At 53.3% G+C, this 17,204-nt stretch overlaps 1 protein-coding gene across 1 annotated transcript in view; it reads left to right on the forward strand.

Moving 5' to 3' along the window:
• Positions 1–8,452: 8,452 nt before the first annotated feature.
• NKX6-3 (NK6 homeobox 3) overlaps positions 8,453–17,204 on the forward strand; it is a 77,200-nt gene continuing 68,448 nt past the window's right edge. The window contains exon 1 of the mRNA XM_086943598.1: positions 8,453–11,331. Within this exon, the coding sequence (XP_086799724.1) occupies positions 10,941–11,331 (391 nt within the window). The 5' untranslated portion in view covers positions 8,453–10,940. The remainder of the gene's footprint in view (positions 11,332–17,204) is intronic.

The following is a 17,204-nucleotide window of genomic DNA, read 5'->3' on the forward strand; positions in this document are numbered from 1 at the left end:
TCCGCCTAAAACCAATAAAAAATTGAGTCAGGCCTCCAGTGATTAATCCTTGAGCATTTCTAGTTGCATGTAGATGTTTGCAGCAGGCGCATAATCCACTGAGCTCTCTTATTAGGATTCGAATAAGTGAGCTGCAGGCTATCGTCCGTGCTCTGCAAAAGGCATATTCACTCTAAGAAATTTTACAATGATTCATATACTTGACCAGCTAATCGCACACCAGTTTCCAGCAAGTGCATCAAGCACCCGAGTTGGATTGCACACATATATTTATATAGCAGGTTAAATAACAGCAATCTCTAGGAAGAGAGCTCTGTGGTTAGTGACCTGTAGGCAACCTGAAAATCACAGATGTGAGTTGTGTTGTGACCAGCTCAAGCATTCATTCTTCTAAGGTGAATAAAATAATCCTTCAGCTATTTAACAAAACACCTAAAATTGTTGCTACAAGCTTTATAACAAGTGACATGTTGACACAAAGCAAAAAGTTGTGCATGTATGTGCCTACTGTTGCAACAAGCACTGGCAAAGCCAATGGGTGCTTTTTGTGTTTTTTTAGGTTTAAAGTATTTTATTAAGGCATAAAAAACACGGGGAGGGGAGCAGGAGGTCAGGTAAACATACAATACAAAAAGCAAAACGTTGCAGCGAGTCAGAAGAAGAAGAGGGAGGCAGGATGCCCCAGAGGGTAGCAAGGCAAAAACATAAGGCAATAAGGCATTGTGAACAACCCCCCTGTAGGCCCCCACTCCCTAGGCAAGGCCAAGCCAGAATAGCACTCTGCGACACAGCAAAAGAGAAGCATACCGTTCCACCAGCCCCTCGACCCCAGAAAAGGAGGAGAAAGAAAAGCAAGGAGGAAAGAAAAGAAAACAATACCCCAACATCCCCGTCCGAAAGTCAGCAATAGAAGCATATAACCCCACTTCCCACCCCCAACCCCCGGTCCCCAATCCGCACAATCACTCCGCCGCTGGCGCCGGCGGTGTCAGCCTAAGGAGGCGCAAGTACTGTGGACACGTTAGCTCGCGAAATTCCGTGGACAGCAGTGCCAAAAAGGGATGCCAGAGCTCCTCAAACTGGTCAACATTCCCAGCCACCGTTAGCGATATCTTCTCCATACCCAGTACCTGCCAGAGCCTATGCAACCAACCAGTGATAGAGGGGCCAGTGGGGGTGCGCCAAAGGACAAGTATGTTCTGAACGGCTGAGCCCAGCGCAATCGCAATCTGCCTGCCCCTGCGGGATTTCAGCGGGTACATCAAGTCATTGGGGAGGCCAAGCAAGACATACGCGGGGAAGCGCGGGAGCTCAATCTCGAAATGCCTATCCACCTCATCTAAGACTTCCTTCCAGTAGGCCGACAGCACCGGGCACTCCCAGAGAATGTGCGTGAGGGTGCCCTCCTGTCCGCAGCCGCGCCAACAACCCTTATCGCCTAGTTTGCGCATCTGGTAGAGCCGCTCCGGGGTGTAGTACCAATAGGTGGACACTTTAGTGAAGGTTTCTGTCAGCCCAGTGTGGTACGCAGAGTGCCTCGCCCGATACGCAATCTGGTCCCATTCCTTGTGGCTCAGGGTCCTGCCCAGTTCCCTGTGCCAGCGCTCCCTCCCTGGGTTATGGTAGTGAAACGGCGGGGGTTGGAGAAATTTATACAAATCAGTGATGAGTTTGGCGTCCGAGGCCCGGGTCACCAACCATCGCTCATAGGGCGTAATCGTACGGGCGGCGACGTCACGCACTGAGGGCTGAAGAGCCCAGTGGCGGACTTGCATGTAACGCAGTCTGTCCCCCTCCGTCAGGCCAAACTCCTGTCGGAGCTGCTGGAAGGGGAGCATGCCCTCCGGCCCGTAGATCTGAAAAAGCGCCCTACATCCCGCACTCACCCAGTGGGAAAAGACCCCCGGCTCCAGGCCCGGAGTGAAGTCCGGGTTGCCAGCAATGGGAGTGAACGGCGACGGAAAAGTGGTGAGCTCCCGAAGCTCACACACCGCGTCCCACACTCTTAGCGGGACCCGGGTGATAAAGGAGGCGTAGAGATTAGGCGGGCGGTGAATGCGCCGTAGGAACGGGACTTCCTGGAGGGTACGGCCTGCAACTGCCTGGTCTTGAAAGAGCCAGTGTTTGTCCGATTCCCACCGGCTCCACTCCACCAGGTACCGGAGCTGCGCCGCCTGAAAGTACTTCCGGAGGTCCGGGACCCCGAGACCTCCCGCCTCCGGGGCAAGCATGGAGAGGACCCGCTTCATCCGAGGCTTACGGCCCTGCCACACAAAGCGGGAGATGTCTGCCTGCGCCTGCCGTATCCAACCCACGGGGGGCTGAAGAGGTAGAGCGCGAAAAAGATACAGGATCTGGGGCAGTATCGTCATCTTCACCGCCGCAATACGGCCCAACCACGAGAGTAGGCCCTTGTTCCATCGGCCGAGTTCCTCCTTTATCTTTTTGCCTAGAGAGGAATAGTTAGCTGCGACCATGGCAGGCAGGGTGGGAGCAAGCAAAATGCCCAGGTAAGGCACCGTGGAGGAGGACCACTGCAAAGGGAAGAGACTTTGAAGGTCCCGTCAGGCGTCGGCAGAGAGCGACACATCCAGTGCAGCCGACTTGGCCATGTTCATTTTAAAGCCCGCAACGCGGGCAAAAGCGTTCAGCTCCTAGACGCAGGCAGGGAGCGACCGCCTGGGGTCATCTAGGGTCAGTAAGACATCGTCCGCGTATAAGCTGACAGTGTGTGTGTATTGCCCCATCTTCACCCCAATAGCATCCGGGTTGTCGCGGATCCTCTGCGCAAACGGCTCCATATAAAGGGCGAAGAGGAGCAGCGAGAGAGGGCAACCCTGTCTCGTGCCGCGCTCAATGGCGAAGCTGCTGGAGCCGTGTCCATTGACACGCACCGACGCCGACGGTCTCCTATAGCAGTTAAAGACCATAGTGCGGAACTTCTCGCCGATCCCCAGTTTCCCAAGGACCAGCTCGAGGTATGGCCAATGAACCCTATCAAAGGCCTTCTCCGCGTCGACCGATAGCAGCATCCGCTCCCCCGGGACGCGTGAGGCCTTTTCCAGCACGTGCGTCACCCTCTTCGTGTTGTCGACCGTCTGCCTACCGGGTACAAAACCGGCCTGATCCGCCTCCACCAAACCTGGTAAGTGTAGACCCAGTCTGGCCGCCAAGATTCCAGTGTAAAGCTTGAGGTCCATATTTAGGAGCGAAATGGGCCGGTACGAGCCGCACAAGGTCCGGTCCTTCCCCGGCTTGGGGATAACCGACACAGTCGCCGAGAGGAGGTCAGGTGGGATGGCGCCCGGTTCGGAGAAGGAGTTGAACAGGCGAGCCAGGAGAGGAGCGACAGTGGGACAGAAGGTCTTGTAGAACAAGGCTGTGTAGCCATCCGGCCCCGGGGCTTTACCATGCTTCAGCCGTGCGATCGCGGAGATGACCTCCTCCACGTGAATGTCCCTCTCTAGGTGGTCCGCCTGGGAGGGGTCCAGGGCCGGGAGGGTCACGGATTCCAGATAGGCCTCAGCCTCTCCCGGTGGGGAAGATTCTGAAGCATACAGTGCCTCGTAAAAGGATCGAAAGGTATCTGCCACCTCCGCGTCACCGGAAACCGGGATCCCATCCACTCCCACCAGCTCCTTCACCACATTGCGTTGCTGCGCAGCCCTGAGCCTATGGGCCAGGAGCTTACCGCACCTGTCTCCGCCGGTGTAAAAGGCATGTTTCAGGCGCAGCGCTGCGTACTCCGCCCGATCTAGATCCAACGCAGAGAGGAGTTTTCGTGCCGCCTTCAGTTGCTTCCAAACACGAGGAGCCCCTGTCCGGCGGTGGACCTGCTCAAGCTCCCTAACCTGCGCCGTCAGTTCGTCCCTCTTGCGCTGGCGTTCCTTGTTTTCCGCCGAGGAAATGGAGATAAACTCTCCCCTGACGACTGTTTTCAAAGCCGCCCACTGCGTAGCCAGGGACGTGTCAGAGTTGTTATTGTGGGTCAGGTAGTCCTGGATGACCTCCTCCACTCGCTTCACCACCGATTTCTTATGGAGAAGCGTGTCCCGAAGCCGCCACATCCCTCTCGAGGGGGGGGCCGCCGGCCACACGAAGACTCCGGAAACCGGCGCATGATCGGACAGGGACAAGACCCCGATGTCCACGCCGTGGCGGCCGAGCGAAGTGGGCCGCTCACCAAGAGATAATCCAACCGCGAATAAGTGCGGTGTGCGTGGGAAAAGTAGTAGTAGTCCCTATCGGTGGGATGCATGGTGCGCCAGAGGTCATGCAGGTCCATCTCCGCAATCTGGTCCCGTACCGCCTTAGAAAGCTCCCCTGTCTGCGGAAAGCGCTGGGCAGACCTATCTAGAGTGGAGTCGAAGACCATATTCAGGTCTCCCCCCAGGATGATATGGCGATCGGGCGAGGCAGTAACGTCCACCAACACCGATTCCAGGAAACGATCCTGGTGGTCGTTTGGGCTGTAGACCGAACCAACCGTAAAGGCAACACCTCCTAAGCGCATGCGATACACTAAGAGCCTCCCCTTCTGCTCGGCATGTTTATACAGCACCTCCCCCCTAAAGGAGCTGGCTAGAAGAATGGCCACCCCAGCGGTCTTAGTCGCAGCAGAGGAAAAGAGTTGCGTGGGGAACTTGGCAGAGCGCAACCTATGGCAATCTCTGGAGAGTAAATGGGTCTCCTGCAGGAGGCAAATATCCGCCTGCGACCCCTCTAACAGGGAGAGGATCGCCCTACGCTTCACGGGGTTATTCAGACCCTTGACATTAAGGGTCACTACTTTCAGGGGTGGCATCGCCTCCAGGGAAACAGCGCGCTATGCAGCAGGCGGGGGATCAGCGGAGGGGGCGCGTGGGGTAGGGGCGCAGGGAAGGCCAAAGGCGGCATCGTACTCGTTCGGACAGCATCGGACAGGACCCCCCCCACAACAAACCAACAATGAAACCCCCCCAAAAACCACTTATGGCAACCGGCCAAAACAAAAAGGAAAAAGCAACACCCCATAGTCTCAGTCTAGCCCAAATGGGCGAGTCTGCAGAAAACAGTCAAGTGGACGTCCAGCCACACACCACCCCCCCGCCCCCCCAGCCCCCAGCCCAGCATCGTTAAAGCTAAGAGCCTCTCCCCCCGGAGAAAAGTTAGGCCGTTAAGGCCACACCAGTAGATTCAGGCAAGTTCCTGGCCGCAGTCCTCAGGGCCTCCGCCATTTCAGCTCTGATGGTGGGCGAGTCTGGGCGACTCGCTGGCGCTGACGATGGGCGCCTTCTCGACCTCCGTCGGCCTCGCCGCTCGGGGCGCCTCCATGCGGGTGTAGCCCCGTCCTCCTCCGTAGCAGTTAGACCCAGCACCCCGCAGACATCTTGTAAGGAGCGCAGCTGATGCAGTACCCCATTCCATCGAAAGATAAGACGGAAGGGGTGACCCCAGGAATAGGCTGTCTCGTGTTCTCGCAGAAAGTCCGTAGCGATGCGGAAAGACCTGCGCTTTTGCAGTGTGATAGCGGACAGGTCCTGATAGAGCGCCACAGGTCTTTCGCGGAAGGTCAGTGGTTGCTTCCTACGGGCCTCCGTCATAATGCGCTCCTTTAGAGGGAAATCCGGCAAGAATGCCAGGATATCAGGCGGGGGTGCTGATGACTGGCGCTGGCGGCCCACCCTGTGTGCTCTGTCAATGCGGATGGGGAAATCCGCTCCTTCCTCCAAGATGTCGCGGAACAGGCCCTGCAGATAAGCCACTAGGTCCGCACCTTCATCGGCGGATGGAACACCCCGCACCCGGATGTTATTCCGCCTGGACCTGTTCTCGAGGTCCTCCGAGTGGGCCTGGAGCTCGACACATTGCTCCCGGAGGCGGAGGACGTCCTGTTGGAGATGGGTTATCTCCTCATCGCGACGTTGGGCCGCCGTCTCCACAGTATCGACCCGTTCGCCCAGGCCCTCGACTTCCCTGCGCACCTCCCGGACCTCTCCAGCCACCTCAGTCTTAAGAGTCTGAAATTCCTCCTTGAGGGAGGTGAATAAGTCCTCCATGAAGGACCGCGTGACCGGCGGCTCGCCCGCAGTTGCGTCCGTTGAAGCCCGGGAGGCCCCCGGGGACGGCTGCGTCCTGTCGCGTAGTTGCTGGGACCTGCCGAGCATTTCCGGCAAGGTGCGATCTCCCCGTGCCGCGCCACGTCTTCCAGTCATCTTGGGGCCCGGCAAAGCCCAGGGTTAGTTGCTGTAGGCGAGCGCCACCGCTCGCGGGCACAAGATGTGAGGCCCTCGCCGAGGACAAGGGTAGTGCGTCACAGGCGACAAAATGGCGGTCCGGGCATGGGCAAGACGGCCCTCGGGCCAGTAGGGCAGGCAGGCAGCAATGTCCGAAGAGTAGGCCTCCCGTCTCGTGTTCCCAGGGAGGGCAGCAGATGAGCTGGCGCCAGAACGAGTCGAGGCTCCCGTGTGAGAAGGGCGCGGGCAGGGGTCACTGGGCTCAGCCACACAAAGACAAGATGGCGGGAGGCTGGGACCCAAGAAGGCAGCCCGGGCCAGCAAGTCCGTGGGCGACTCTCAAATGATAACGGGTCCGGAAAGTATGAAGCCGGTGCCTCCCTCCATCACCAGTCGATGTGCCCGGCTCGGGCACTGCTCGAACTCCGCCATCAGCGCCTCCGGGCGCGGAGTTCGCAAGGCGTCGCCCTTCGAGACCCCGGGTAGTGGGGGGATCGCCGGTACAGGGCTAAGGTCCGTCGCCCAGCAATGGTGCCTGCCAGGAAGCCACCTCGCTCCGCGGAGTCCGTCTAGCCCGCTCCTTCGGGATCTCCGGCGTTCCGCTTTTCAGCACTTGGGCCAGCCAAGGCGCGCGGACAGCGCCGCACTACGCTCCGCCTCCAGGCTCTTCTCCTCGGGGCGACCCGGGCTCTAATCCTCGGGGCAATCTCCGAATAAACTTTTCGGGAACTTCCCGGGGGCCCCAGAAGTCAAAGTGGCACCAAAATGTGCCCCAGGCACTCCGGCACAGTTCTCTCGCCCGCAGTGCAGCCGCGGGGGGAGAGAAGCGCAGGAATCGGGGCTCGAGCTGAGCCGGAGGAGCTACGGGAGGAAGCGTCCGCTCACCCCGCCATCTTGGCCACGCCCCTTTTTGTGTTTTTTTAATACAATCATTTGCCACAAAATAAAATCCACACGAATCCACTTAAACATGGCTGCCGTATGCTCGTAATAAAAACGTTCAAATTAAAATACATTCACTGATGTGGCCGCTTCACTGGTGATGTTTTGGGATCACTATTTTCAAGCCTCTCGGCGTGCCGTTAATGTAATTAGTAGTACCACATTCAGTAATTGACCAAAGGAAGAAGGTGTTTGAATGAAAGCTATGTGCGTACACTATTGATGCATTTTTGGTAAGAAATAGTCTGGCGATATAGGCCAGACAAAAAAAGGTGCTGCTAAGGGGTGTGTCCGTTTGTGGGTCGGTTTAAACTCAGGATGTTGCTTTTAACAAAGGTCCCCCTCCCCAACCGCCATACCAGGGCTTTCCATTCTCCCATATGGCAAGACCAGGCCGATTTAATTTTTGTAAAACTGCGTCAGAGCTCTCCATTTTCGACCCGAGTGAGGATGAAACGTGCGCTTTCTAACACTTGGACGACAGTCTGAGTGAGTGCGCCCGCATGAAGGGCAGTAAACGATCTGAACGGGAAAAAAATAATCTATCGACTCATCGATTAATCAAAAACGGACGGACAAAGGGAGTCAAACGCGCGACGTGCAGGTCTCTAAATCCACCTCCCCTCCCCCACCCCCTCTCCCTCTCCCCCGACGCGGAACTTTCTGCTCCACACACCCTCAGAGGGCACTTCCTGGTCCCGGGCTCTCCGCCCGCCTAAATTAATTCTTGGGAGCTGCACGTTACCAAAGGTCACTAAAAAGCAAAAACCTTTCATGTAGGTAGGCTTCCTCAGATGTCACACGACGCGTGCACCCGACCTACTTACACTGCACTCAGTATACTCATGTTAGCGACAGCGACGCTTCAGTCATGGATGAAAATTCCATGGGTAGGGGCGTGTATATGTGTGTGTGTGTGTGTGTGTATATATATATATATACACACACACACACACATATGTATACACACATATGCATATATATGTATGTATGTGCCATAATAGCCCCCTTTTTCCACTGCTCCTGGTTTAACTCTCGCAAACCTAACTATGACGATGGCTAATGAGGGGAACATATTGCACCGGAGACCTATCCTCCCCCACGCCCCCACCCTCGCCTCCTCACCACACACCGGACAAGTATGAATGTTCTGCTAACCTATCAATCCACCATTAATCTGATATCAGCCAATATATGGCGCGCCCTGCGCACACAGACAAGGAGGCGCGCCCCGGCCAATGGCAGCACGCTGGACTAATGCACCTGAGCTTTATCAGAGGAGCCTGCAGCCCACCGGGTCAAACTTCATCAAGCAGGGTCTGGAGACAGAGGTCGCAGTGGGACGGCAGGAGGCAAGGAAGGATCCGGAGAGCGTGGTCCCAGTAGGCATCGCCAGGCTAGGATCTGAAAGTGCGACACCACGAGGCAGCAGGGCCCGAAGGAGATCTGCCAGGCAGGTGTCCATGGAGAGTTGTACCACCAGGTAGCTCCAGGCAGGGACTGGAGAGAGCTGTATCATCTGAGTGGGGCATAGCTGGGGCAGACGGACTACGTATTAAAGCGGAGTGCTAAGACCAGGCGCGACAGACCCCAGCTCAGGAGCTACCCATCAGCCTCATACAGCAACAGGAGCGGGCAGAGAAACAGGAGCTTCAGAGGCAGCACCACCTGGGGTTTGAACGCTGATGGTTCTGCACTGGGCGAGAGTAACCCCACAAAATTGAGTTGCCCCCCTTCTTCAACATCCATCACCAGTCAAGGTCCAGAGACATAAGTACCTACTAGGAGCCCAAACTCCTGGTACAGCACGTGATCGCCCTAGCGGGCACCAAACAGAAGGACCTCCGGCACAGGAAGCCCTAAAATAGAGAACAGGACCAGGTGGGGGTCAAATATTCTGCAGAGCATGCTACATTTCGTGAACCTGCAGGGGCCAGACGAGCGGCAACTAACTCCGTACAGAAGAAGCAAGGCAGCCCAGCACTGTTGAAATACAGCACCAGGAAAATAGAAGAGAGAGCACAACTCCATGGCAGCAAACTAGGAGAGCAGAAGGGTACCCCAGGAGAGCACAGAACTCATAGACGTCACACAAGCACAATGAGAGACCGGCAAGACTCAGGTCATAAAACTGAATGGGAGATATCACGGCTTTGAGTCGGCAGAGGGCCATCACCTCAAAGGTATCTTTTCGCAGGATACACAGAGGCAAGGGGAACATTCCACTTATGGTGAGAACACTGGCTCTACATCAGGAAATTTTATTTGGGAGCACTAGGCTTCCAACTGGATCATCCACCTTCTAAAGGAACACTTCCCTTCCTTTCAAAGTTGAAACTTCAATTAGGAACACTGGAACTTCAGCAAGAAGAAACATTAGCCGTCTAATCTGTAGACTGACGTTCAATTGGGAATGGTTCTACACTCTGGAACACTGACCTTCAGAAGGGAACACTACTCTCAAGAATCTTTCATTGCAAACATTGTCCTTGCACTGGAAAACATCCATTGTCGACAGAAGCCATCCAAGAGGCACACTGGCCTTCTAACGGTCATCTTCAAAGAGTACACTGCCATTCCACTGAGTAACTTTAATCAGTAACAGAAGCCATCCAACAGTCACACCAAACTTATACCCGGGCCACTGGTAATCTATTGGGTATCTTCAACTGAGGAGACTGACATTCGATCAGTAAACTTAAATCAGAGAGACCCCGTCCAACAGCAACCAACCAGCAGCAACACCAACCTTCTATCGAAAATATTGCTCTGCATTGGGCACAATCAATAGGGAACACTATCCTTCCAACAGGAACTTCAGCTAGGAACAGTGGCGATCCAACAGGGAGATTCAACTTCTATTGGGAACACTGCCCTTTCATTGGGAAACTTCATTTGGGAACAGTGATCATACCAATGGAACATTGACCTATTTGGAACCCTGCTCTAGCATTTGAATCCTCAACTAGGAAAAATTCAATTGAGAAACTTCAATCACAAACTGAGGCCATCCAACTGGAACACTTACCTCCTATCGAGAACGTTGATCTTCCTTTAGAAATCCTCATGCCCTTCCATTCGCAAATTTCAAACAGACCCGACGCCATCCAAAACAAACACTTACCTCCTATCGAGAACATTGATCTTCCATTGGAAATTCTGAACACGATTCCCTGTTCTTCCATCAGGAAACTTCAACTGGGAACATTGGCCATCCCTCAGGAACATAGATATATAACCAGAGACCAGGCCTTCTATTGGATATCTTCAACCAAGAACACAGAACTTCCATCAGGAAGCATTCATTAGGAACAGAGGCCATTCAACAGGAAATTGACCTTCTACAGGCTACACCGGTCGTCCTCTGGGAATTCTCGAAAAGGAACACTGTCCGTCCTCCAGGATCTACTATCCTGTGTGAACATGGACCTTAAAAGGTGACAACAGACTTCTATTGAGATTCTTCAGCCGAGAAAAGTGGCCCTTCACCGAGAAACCTGTTTGGAACAGCGGTGATCTTCCAGGAGCTGTACTTTGTGACAGGGCTGCTGGCTTCCAATTCAGTATCTTTAACCAAGAACATTGTTCTAACATCAGAAGTGCTACTGTGCATGTGGGATCAAATAGATCACATCATAGATCATCGTATTCTTCATAGCCTCTTTTGACTCCTTGGCAGATTCCTTGTGACACCCCTCACACAGGATGTTCTTGATTCACCTGTGGACTTACTCATTGATTTAAAGTCAACCTTCCCTGTCGTATCACCCAGTGGCGGGAACCATGGAACCCGGCATGCCGGGCACCTTTGTTCTCAACAATACATCTCTGGCACAGTTCTCGGAGATGAAGGCACCCATGTACCAGTACACCGCACACAACCCCTGCTGCAAGCTTAGCCCGCAGACCCTGAGTGCCCACCTGGCCGCGGGCACGCCACATGGCATCAGCGACATCCTTGGCAGGCCCCTGCCTGGACCCAATGGCAGCCTGTTGGCCGGGTACCCAAGTGTGGGCAGTTTTGGAGGCCTGGGCACCCAAGGTGTGTACTATGGGCCACAGGCGACAAACATGTCGAAGGGCTGCAGCGAATTCCAGGCCCGTGGACGGACCTGCTGGGCAGAAACCAGGCAGGACTGGCGAGGAGGAAGTCCTGGTCGGCAGTGCTCGAACGGTGAGTGAGCCTGAGGGTGCGGGCAGGGGATGTGGGTCAAAGGGAAAGTTAGAGAAGAAATGAGTGCAACTAAAGCGATGGTTAGTAGCAGGTGAGGTGTTGTTCTGGGAGGTAGGTAAGACTGTACCAGGTTCCAGTCTCGGCAGGGACGCTCAACATCCTGTGATTTTAGGCAAATCCCTTAATCTCCCTGTGGCTAACAAACGGAATGTGCTCATCTGTAAGGCAACTGGTGCACATGTAAAGCGCTCCGATATCTTCAGGTCGAGTTCACGCTATATTTAACCCCCCCGCCCAAAAAAAAAAAAAACCACCAAAGAGGAACATGGAAAGGGAATATTGGATAGAGTCAGGGAAAAGTTAACAAAAAAGGCAAGAGCGTCAAACAGACAGGGAAGAGTACTACAGGGCGAAGATATGTGTGTCAGGGAAAGAGAAGAGTGAGAAAGAGACGGAGGAAGGATATTACAACAAGAGGGAAGATTGTCATAGAGAGAGCAAAGACTGTTGCCGGGAAAGAGAGGGCAAATGAAGAGAAGGGAGTTACAGGAAGAGGGGGAGTGTGTTAAAAAAGGACGTGTGTGCATGAGAGAGGGAAGAGTGCGACAGGCAGAAGGGAGAGCTTGAAGGGGTGAGAGGAGCCTTACAGGAGGAAGAGGAAGTGTGATGGAGGGGCGGTGTCACAGGCAGAGGAAGGAGTGTGATGGAGCAGGGGGAGTATGGAAGGAGTGTGATGGAATGGTGGACTTACAAGGAGAGGAAGGAGGGTGATGGAGAAGGAGAGTGTTACAGGGGTAGGAAGGAGTGTGATGAAGGGCCAAAGTTACAAGGGGAGGAAGGAGTGTGATCGAGAAGGGAGAGTGTTACAGGGAGAAGTAGTAGTGTGACGGAGAGACAATGTTACAAGGAGAGGAAGGAGTTTGATGGGAGGAAGAAGTGTGCTGGAGGGCCAGTATTACAGGGAGAGGAAGGAGTGTGATGAAGGGGCAGAGAGGAAGGAGTGTGCTGGAGAAGGGAGAGTGTTACAAGGAGAGGAAGAAGTGTGATGGGAGGAAGAAGTGTGATAGAAAGGTAGTGTCACACGTTTGGAACGAGTGTGATGAAAGGGCAGAGTAACAAGGAGAGGAAAGAGTGTGATGGGGAAGGGAGCATGTTATAGGGAGAGTGGGAGAAATACGAGTGTTACCTGGGAGTTAAAAGCTTGTTAGCGAAAAAGAGGATTGTCAGAGAAAAAGAACAGTGCGACAGAGAGAGGGAAGAGTGAGTCAGAGAGGGGAGAGAGTGACAGAGAGGGGAGAGAGTGACAGAGAGATGGAAGAGTGCGACAGAGAGAGTGAAGAGTGAGTCAGAGAGGGGAGAGTGTGACAGAGAGAGGAAAGAGTAAGTCAGAGAGGGCAGAGTGTGACAGAGAAAGGGAAGAGTGTGACAGAGAGAGGGGAGAGTAAGTCAGAGAGGGGAAAGGGTGACAGAGAGAAGGAAGAGTGCGACAGAGAGGTAAGAATGAGTCAGAGAGTGTGCGACAGAGAGGTAAGAATGAGTCAGAGAGGGGAGAGTGTGACAGAGAAAGGGAAGAGTACGTCAGAGAGGGGAGAGTGTGACAGAGAAAGGGAAGAGTGCGTAAGAGAGGAGAGAGTGTGAAAGACAGAGGAAAGAGTAAGTCAGAGAGGGGAGAGTAAGTCAGAGAGGGGAGAGTGTGACACAGAGGAAAGAGTAAGTCAGAGAGGGGAGAGTAAGTCAGAGAGGGGAGAGTGTGACAGAGAAAGGGAAGAGTGTGACAGAGAGGGGAGAGTGTGCCAGAGAAAGGGAAGAGTGTGACAGAGAGAGGGAAGAGTAAGTCAGAGAGGGGAGAGTGTGACAGACAGAGGAAAGAGTAAGTCAGAGAGGGGAGAGATAGTCAGAGAGGGGAGAGTGTGACAGAGAATGGCGAAGATTGTAACAGAGAGGGGAGAGTAAGTCAGAGAGGAGAGAGTGTGACAGAGAAAGGGAAGAGTGTGACAGAGAGGGGAGAGTAAGTCTGGGAGGGGAGAGTGTGACAGACAGAGGAAAGAGTAAGTCAGAGAGGGGAGTGTGTGACAGACAGGAAAGAGTAAGTCAGAGAGGGGAGAGTAAGTCAGAGAAGGGAGAGTAAGTCGGAGAGGGGAGAGTAAGTTCGAGATGGGAGAGTGTGACAGAGAGAAGAAAGAGTGCGACAGAGAGAGGGAAGAGTGAGTCAGAGAGGGGAGAGTGTGACAGAGAGCGGGGAGAGTGAGTCAGATAGGGGAGTGTGTGACAGAGAAGGAAGAGTGCGACAGAGAGAGGGGAGAGTGAGTCAGAGAGGGGAGAGTGTGACAGAGAGATGGAAGAGTGCGACAGAGAGAGGGGAGAGTGAGTCAGAGGAGAGTGTGACAGAGAGAGGAAAGAGTAAGTCAGAGAGGGGAGAGTAAGTCAGAGAGGGGAGAGTGTGACAGAGAGAGGAAAGGGTAAGTCAGAGAGGGGAGAGTGTGACAGAGAAAGGGAAGAGTGTGACAGAGAATGGGAAGAGTGTGACAGAGAGAGGAAAGGGTAAGTCAGAGAGGGGAGAATGTGACAGAGAATGGGAAGAGTGTGACAGAGAATGGGAAGAGTGTGACAGAGAGAGGAAAGAGTAAGTCAGAGAGGGGAGAGTGTGACAGAGAAAGGGAAGAGTGTGACAGAGAGAGGGGAGATTAAGTCAGAGAGGGGAGAGTGTGACAGAGAGAAGGAAGAGTGCGACAGAGAGTTAAGAATGAGTCAGAGAGGGGAGAGTGTGACAGAGAAAATTAAGAGTACATCAGAGAGGGGAGAGTGTGGCAGAGAATGGAAAGAGTGTGACAGAGAGGGGAGAGTAAGTCAGAGAGGAGAGAGTGTGACAGAGAAAGGGAAGAGTATGTCAGAGAGGGGAGAGCGTGACAGAGAATGGAAAGAGTGTGACAGAGAGGGGAGAGTAAGTCAGAGAGGAGAGAGTGTGATAGAGAAAGGGAAGAGTACGTCAGAGAGGGGAGAGTGTGACAGAGAATGGAAAGAGTGTGACGGAGAGGGGAGAGTAAATCAGAGAGGAGAGAGTGTGACAGACAGAGGAAAGAGTAAGTCAGAGAAGGGAGAGCAAGTCAGAGAGGGGATAGTGTGACAAAGATAGGGGAGAGTAAGTCAGAGAGGGGAATGTATGACAGAGAGAAAAAAGAGTGCGACAGAGAGAGGGAAGAGTGAGTCAGAGAGGGGAGAGTGTGACAGAGAGACGGAAGAGTGCGACAGAGAGAGTGAAGAGTAAGAGAGAGGGGAGAGTGTGACAGAGAAAGGGAAGTGTGACAGAGAGAGGGGAGAGTGTGGCAGAGAAAGGGAAGAGTGTGACAGAGAGAGGGGAGATTAAGTCAGAGAGGGGAGAGTGTGACAAAGAGAAGGAAGAATGCGACAGAGAGGTAAGAATGGGTCAGAGAGGGGAGAGTGTGACAGAGAAAATGAAGAGTACGCCAGAGAGGGGAGAGTGTGGCAGAGAATGGAAAGAGTGTGACAGAGAGGGGAGAGTAAGTCAGAGAGGAGAGAGTGTGACAGAGAAAGGGAAGAGTATGTCAGAGAGGGGAGAGTGTGACAGAGAATGGGAAGAGTGTGACAGAGGGGAAAGTAAGTCAGAACGAGGAGAGTGTGACAGAGAATGGAAAGAGTGTGACAGAGAGGGGAGAGTAAGTCAGAGAGGAGAGAGTGTGATAGAGAAAGGAAAGAGTACGTCAGAGAGGGGAGAGTGTGACAGAGAATGGAAAGAGTGTGACGGAGAGGGGAGAGTAAATCAGAGAGGAGAGAGTGTGACAGACAGAGGAAAGAGTAAATCAGAGAAGGGAGAGTAAGTCAGAGAGGGGATAGTGTGACAAAGATAGGGGAGAGTAAGTCAGAGAGGGGAATGTATGACAGAGAGAAAAAAGAGTGCGACAGAGAGAGGGAAGAGTGAGTCAGAGAGGGGAGAGTGTGACAGAGAGACGGACGAGTGCGACAGAGAGAGTGAAGAGTAAGAGAGAGGGGGAGAGTGTGACAGAGAGAGGACAGAGTAAGTCAGAGAGGGGAGAGTAAGTCAGAGAGGGGAGAGTGTGACAGAGAAAGGGAAGTGTGACAGAGAGAGGGGAGAGTGTGGCAGAGAATGGGAAGAGTGTGACAGATAGGGGAGAGTGAGTTAGAGAGGGGAGAGTGTGCCAGAGAAAGGGGAAAGTGTGACAGAGAGAAGGAAGAGTGCGACAGAGACCTAAGAATGAGTCAGAGAGGGGAGAGTGTGACAGAGAGAGAAAAGAGTAAGTCAGAGAGAGGAGAATGTGACATAGAGAGGAAAGAGTAAGTCAGAGAGGGAATAGTAAGTCAGAGGGGGGAGAGTGTGACAGAGAGGAAAGAGTAAGTCAGAGATGGGAGAGTAAGTCAGAGATGGGAGAGTAAGTCAGAGAGGGGCGAGTGTGATAGAGAGAGAAAAGAGTATGTCAGAGATGGGAGAGTAAGTCAGAGAGAGGAAAGAGTAAGTCAGAGGGGGAGAGTAAGTCAGAGAGGGGAGAGTGTGACAGAGAGAGGAAAGAGTAAGTCAGAGAGGGAGAGTGTGACAGACAGGAAAGAGTAAGTTAGAGAGGGGAGAGTAAGTCAGAGAGGGGTGAGTGCGACAGAGAGAGAGGGGAGAGTGTGACAGAGAGAGGGAAGAGTAAGTCAGAGAGAGGGAAGAGTAAGTCAGAGAGAGGGAAGAGTACGTCAGAGAGGAGAGAGTAAGTCAGAGAGGGGAGAGTAAGTCAGAGAGGGAAGAGTGTGACAGACAGAGGGAAGATTAAGTCAGAGAGGGGAGAGTAAGTCAGAGAGGGGAGAGTGTGACAGAGAGAAGAGAGATGAAGTCAGAGAGGGAAGAGTAGGTCAGAGAGGGGATAGTGTGACAGAGAGAGGAAAGAGTAAGTCAGAGAGGGGAGAGAGGGGAGAGTAAGTCAGAGAGAGGATAGTAAGTCAGAGAGGGGAGAGTGTGACAGAGAGAGGAGAGAGTAAGTCAGAGAAGGAAGAGTAGGTCAGAGAAGGGATAGTGTGACAGAGAGAGGAAAGAGTAAGTCAGAGAGGGAAGAGTAAGTCAGAGAGAGGAGAGTGTGACAGAGAGAGGAAAGAGTAAGTCAGAGAGGGGAGAGAGGGGAGAGTAAGTCAGAGAGAGGATAGTAAGTCAGAGAGGGGAGAGTGTGACAGAGAGAGGAGAGAGTAAGTCAGAGAAGGAAGAGTAGGTCAGAGAAGGGATAGTGTGACAGAGAGAGGAAAGAGTAAGTCAGAGAGGGAAGAGTAAGTCCGAGAGGGAGAGTGTGACAGACAGGAAAGAGTAAGTTAGAGAGGGGAGAGTAAGTCAGAGAGGGGAGAGTGCGACAGAGAGAGAGGGGAGAGTGTGACAGAGAGAGGAAGAGTAAGTCAGAGAGAGGGAAGAGTACGTCAGAGAGGAGAGAGTAAGTCAGAGAGGGGAGAGTAAGTCAGAGAGGGAAGAGTGTGACAGACAGAGGGAAGATTAAGTCAGAGAGGGGAGAGTAAGTCACAGAGGGGAGAGTGTGACAGAGAGAAGAGAGATGAAGTCAGAGAGGGAAGAGTAGGTCAGAGAGGGGATAGTGTGACAGAGAGAGGAAAGAGTAAGTCAGAGAGGGGAGAGTAAGTCAGAGAGAGGAGAGTAAGTCAGAGAGGGGAGAGTGTGACAGAGAGAGGAGAGAGTAAGTCAGAGAAGGAAGAGTAGGTCAGAGAGGGGATAGTGTGACAGAGAGAGGAAAGAGTAAGTCAGAGAGGGGAGAGTAAGTCAGAGAGAGGAGAGTGTGACAGAGAGAGGAAAGAGTAAGTCAGAGAGGGAGAGTGTGACAGACAGGAAAGAGTAAGTTAGAGAGGGGAGAGTAAGTCAGAGAGGG

Source organism: Lissotriton vulgaris, chromosome 11, assembly GCF_964263255.1.
Source record: "Lissotriton vulgaris chromosome 11, aLisVul1.2, whole genome shotgun sequence".
NCBI lineage: Eukaryota > Metazoa > Chordata > Amphibia > Caudata > Salamandridae > Lissotriton > Lissotriton vulgaris.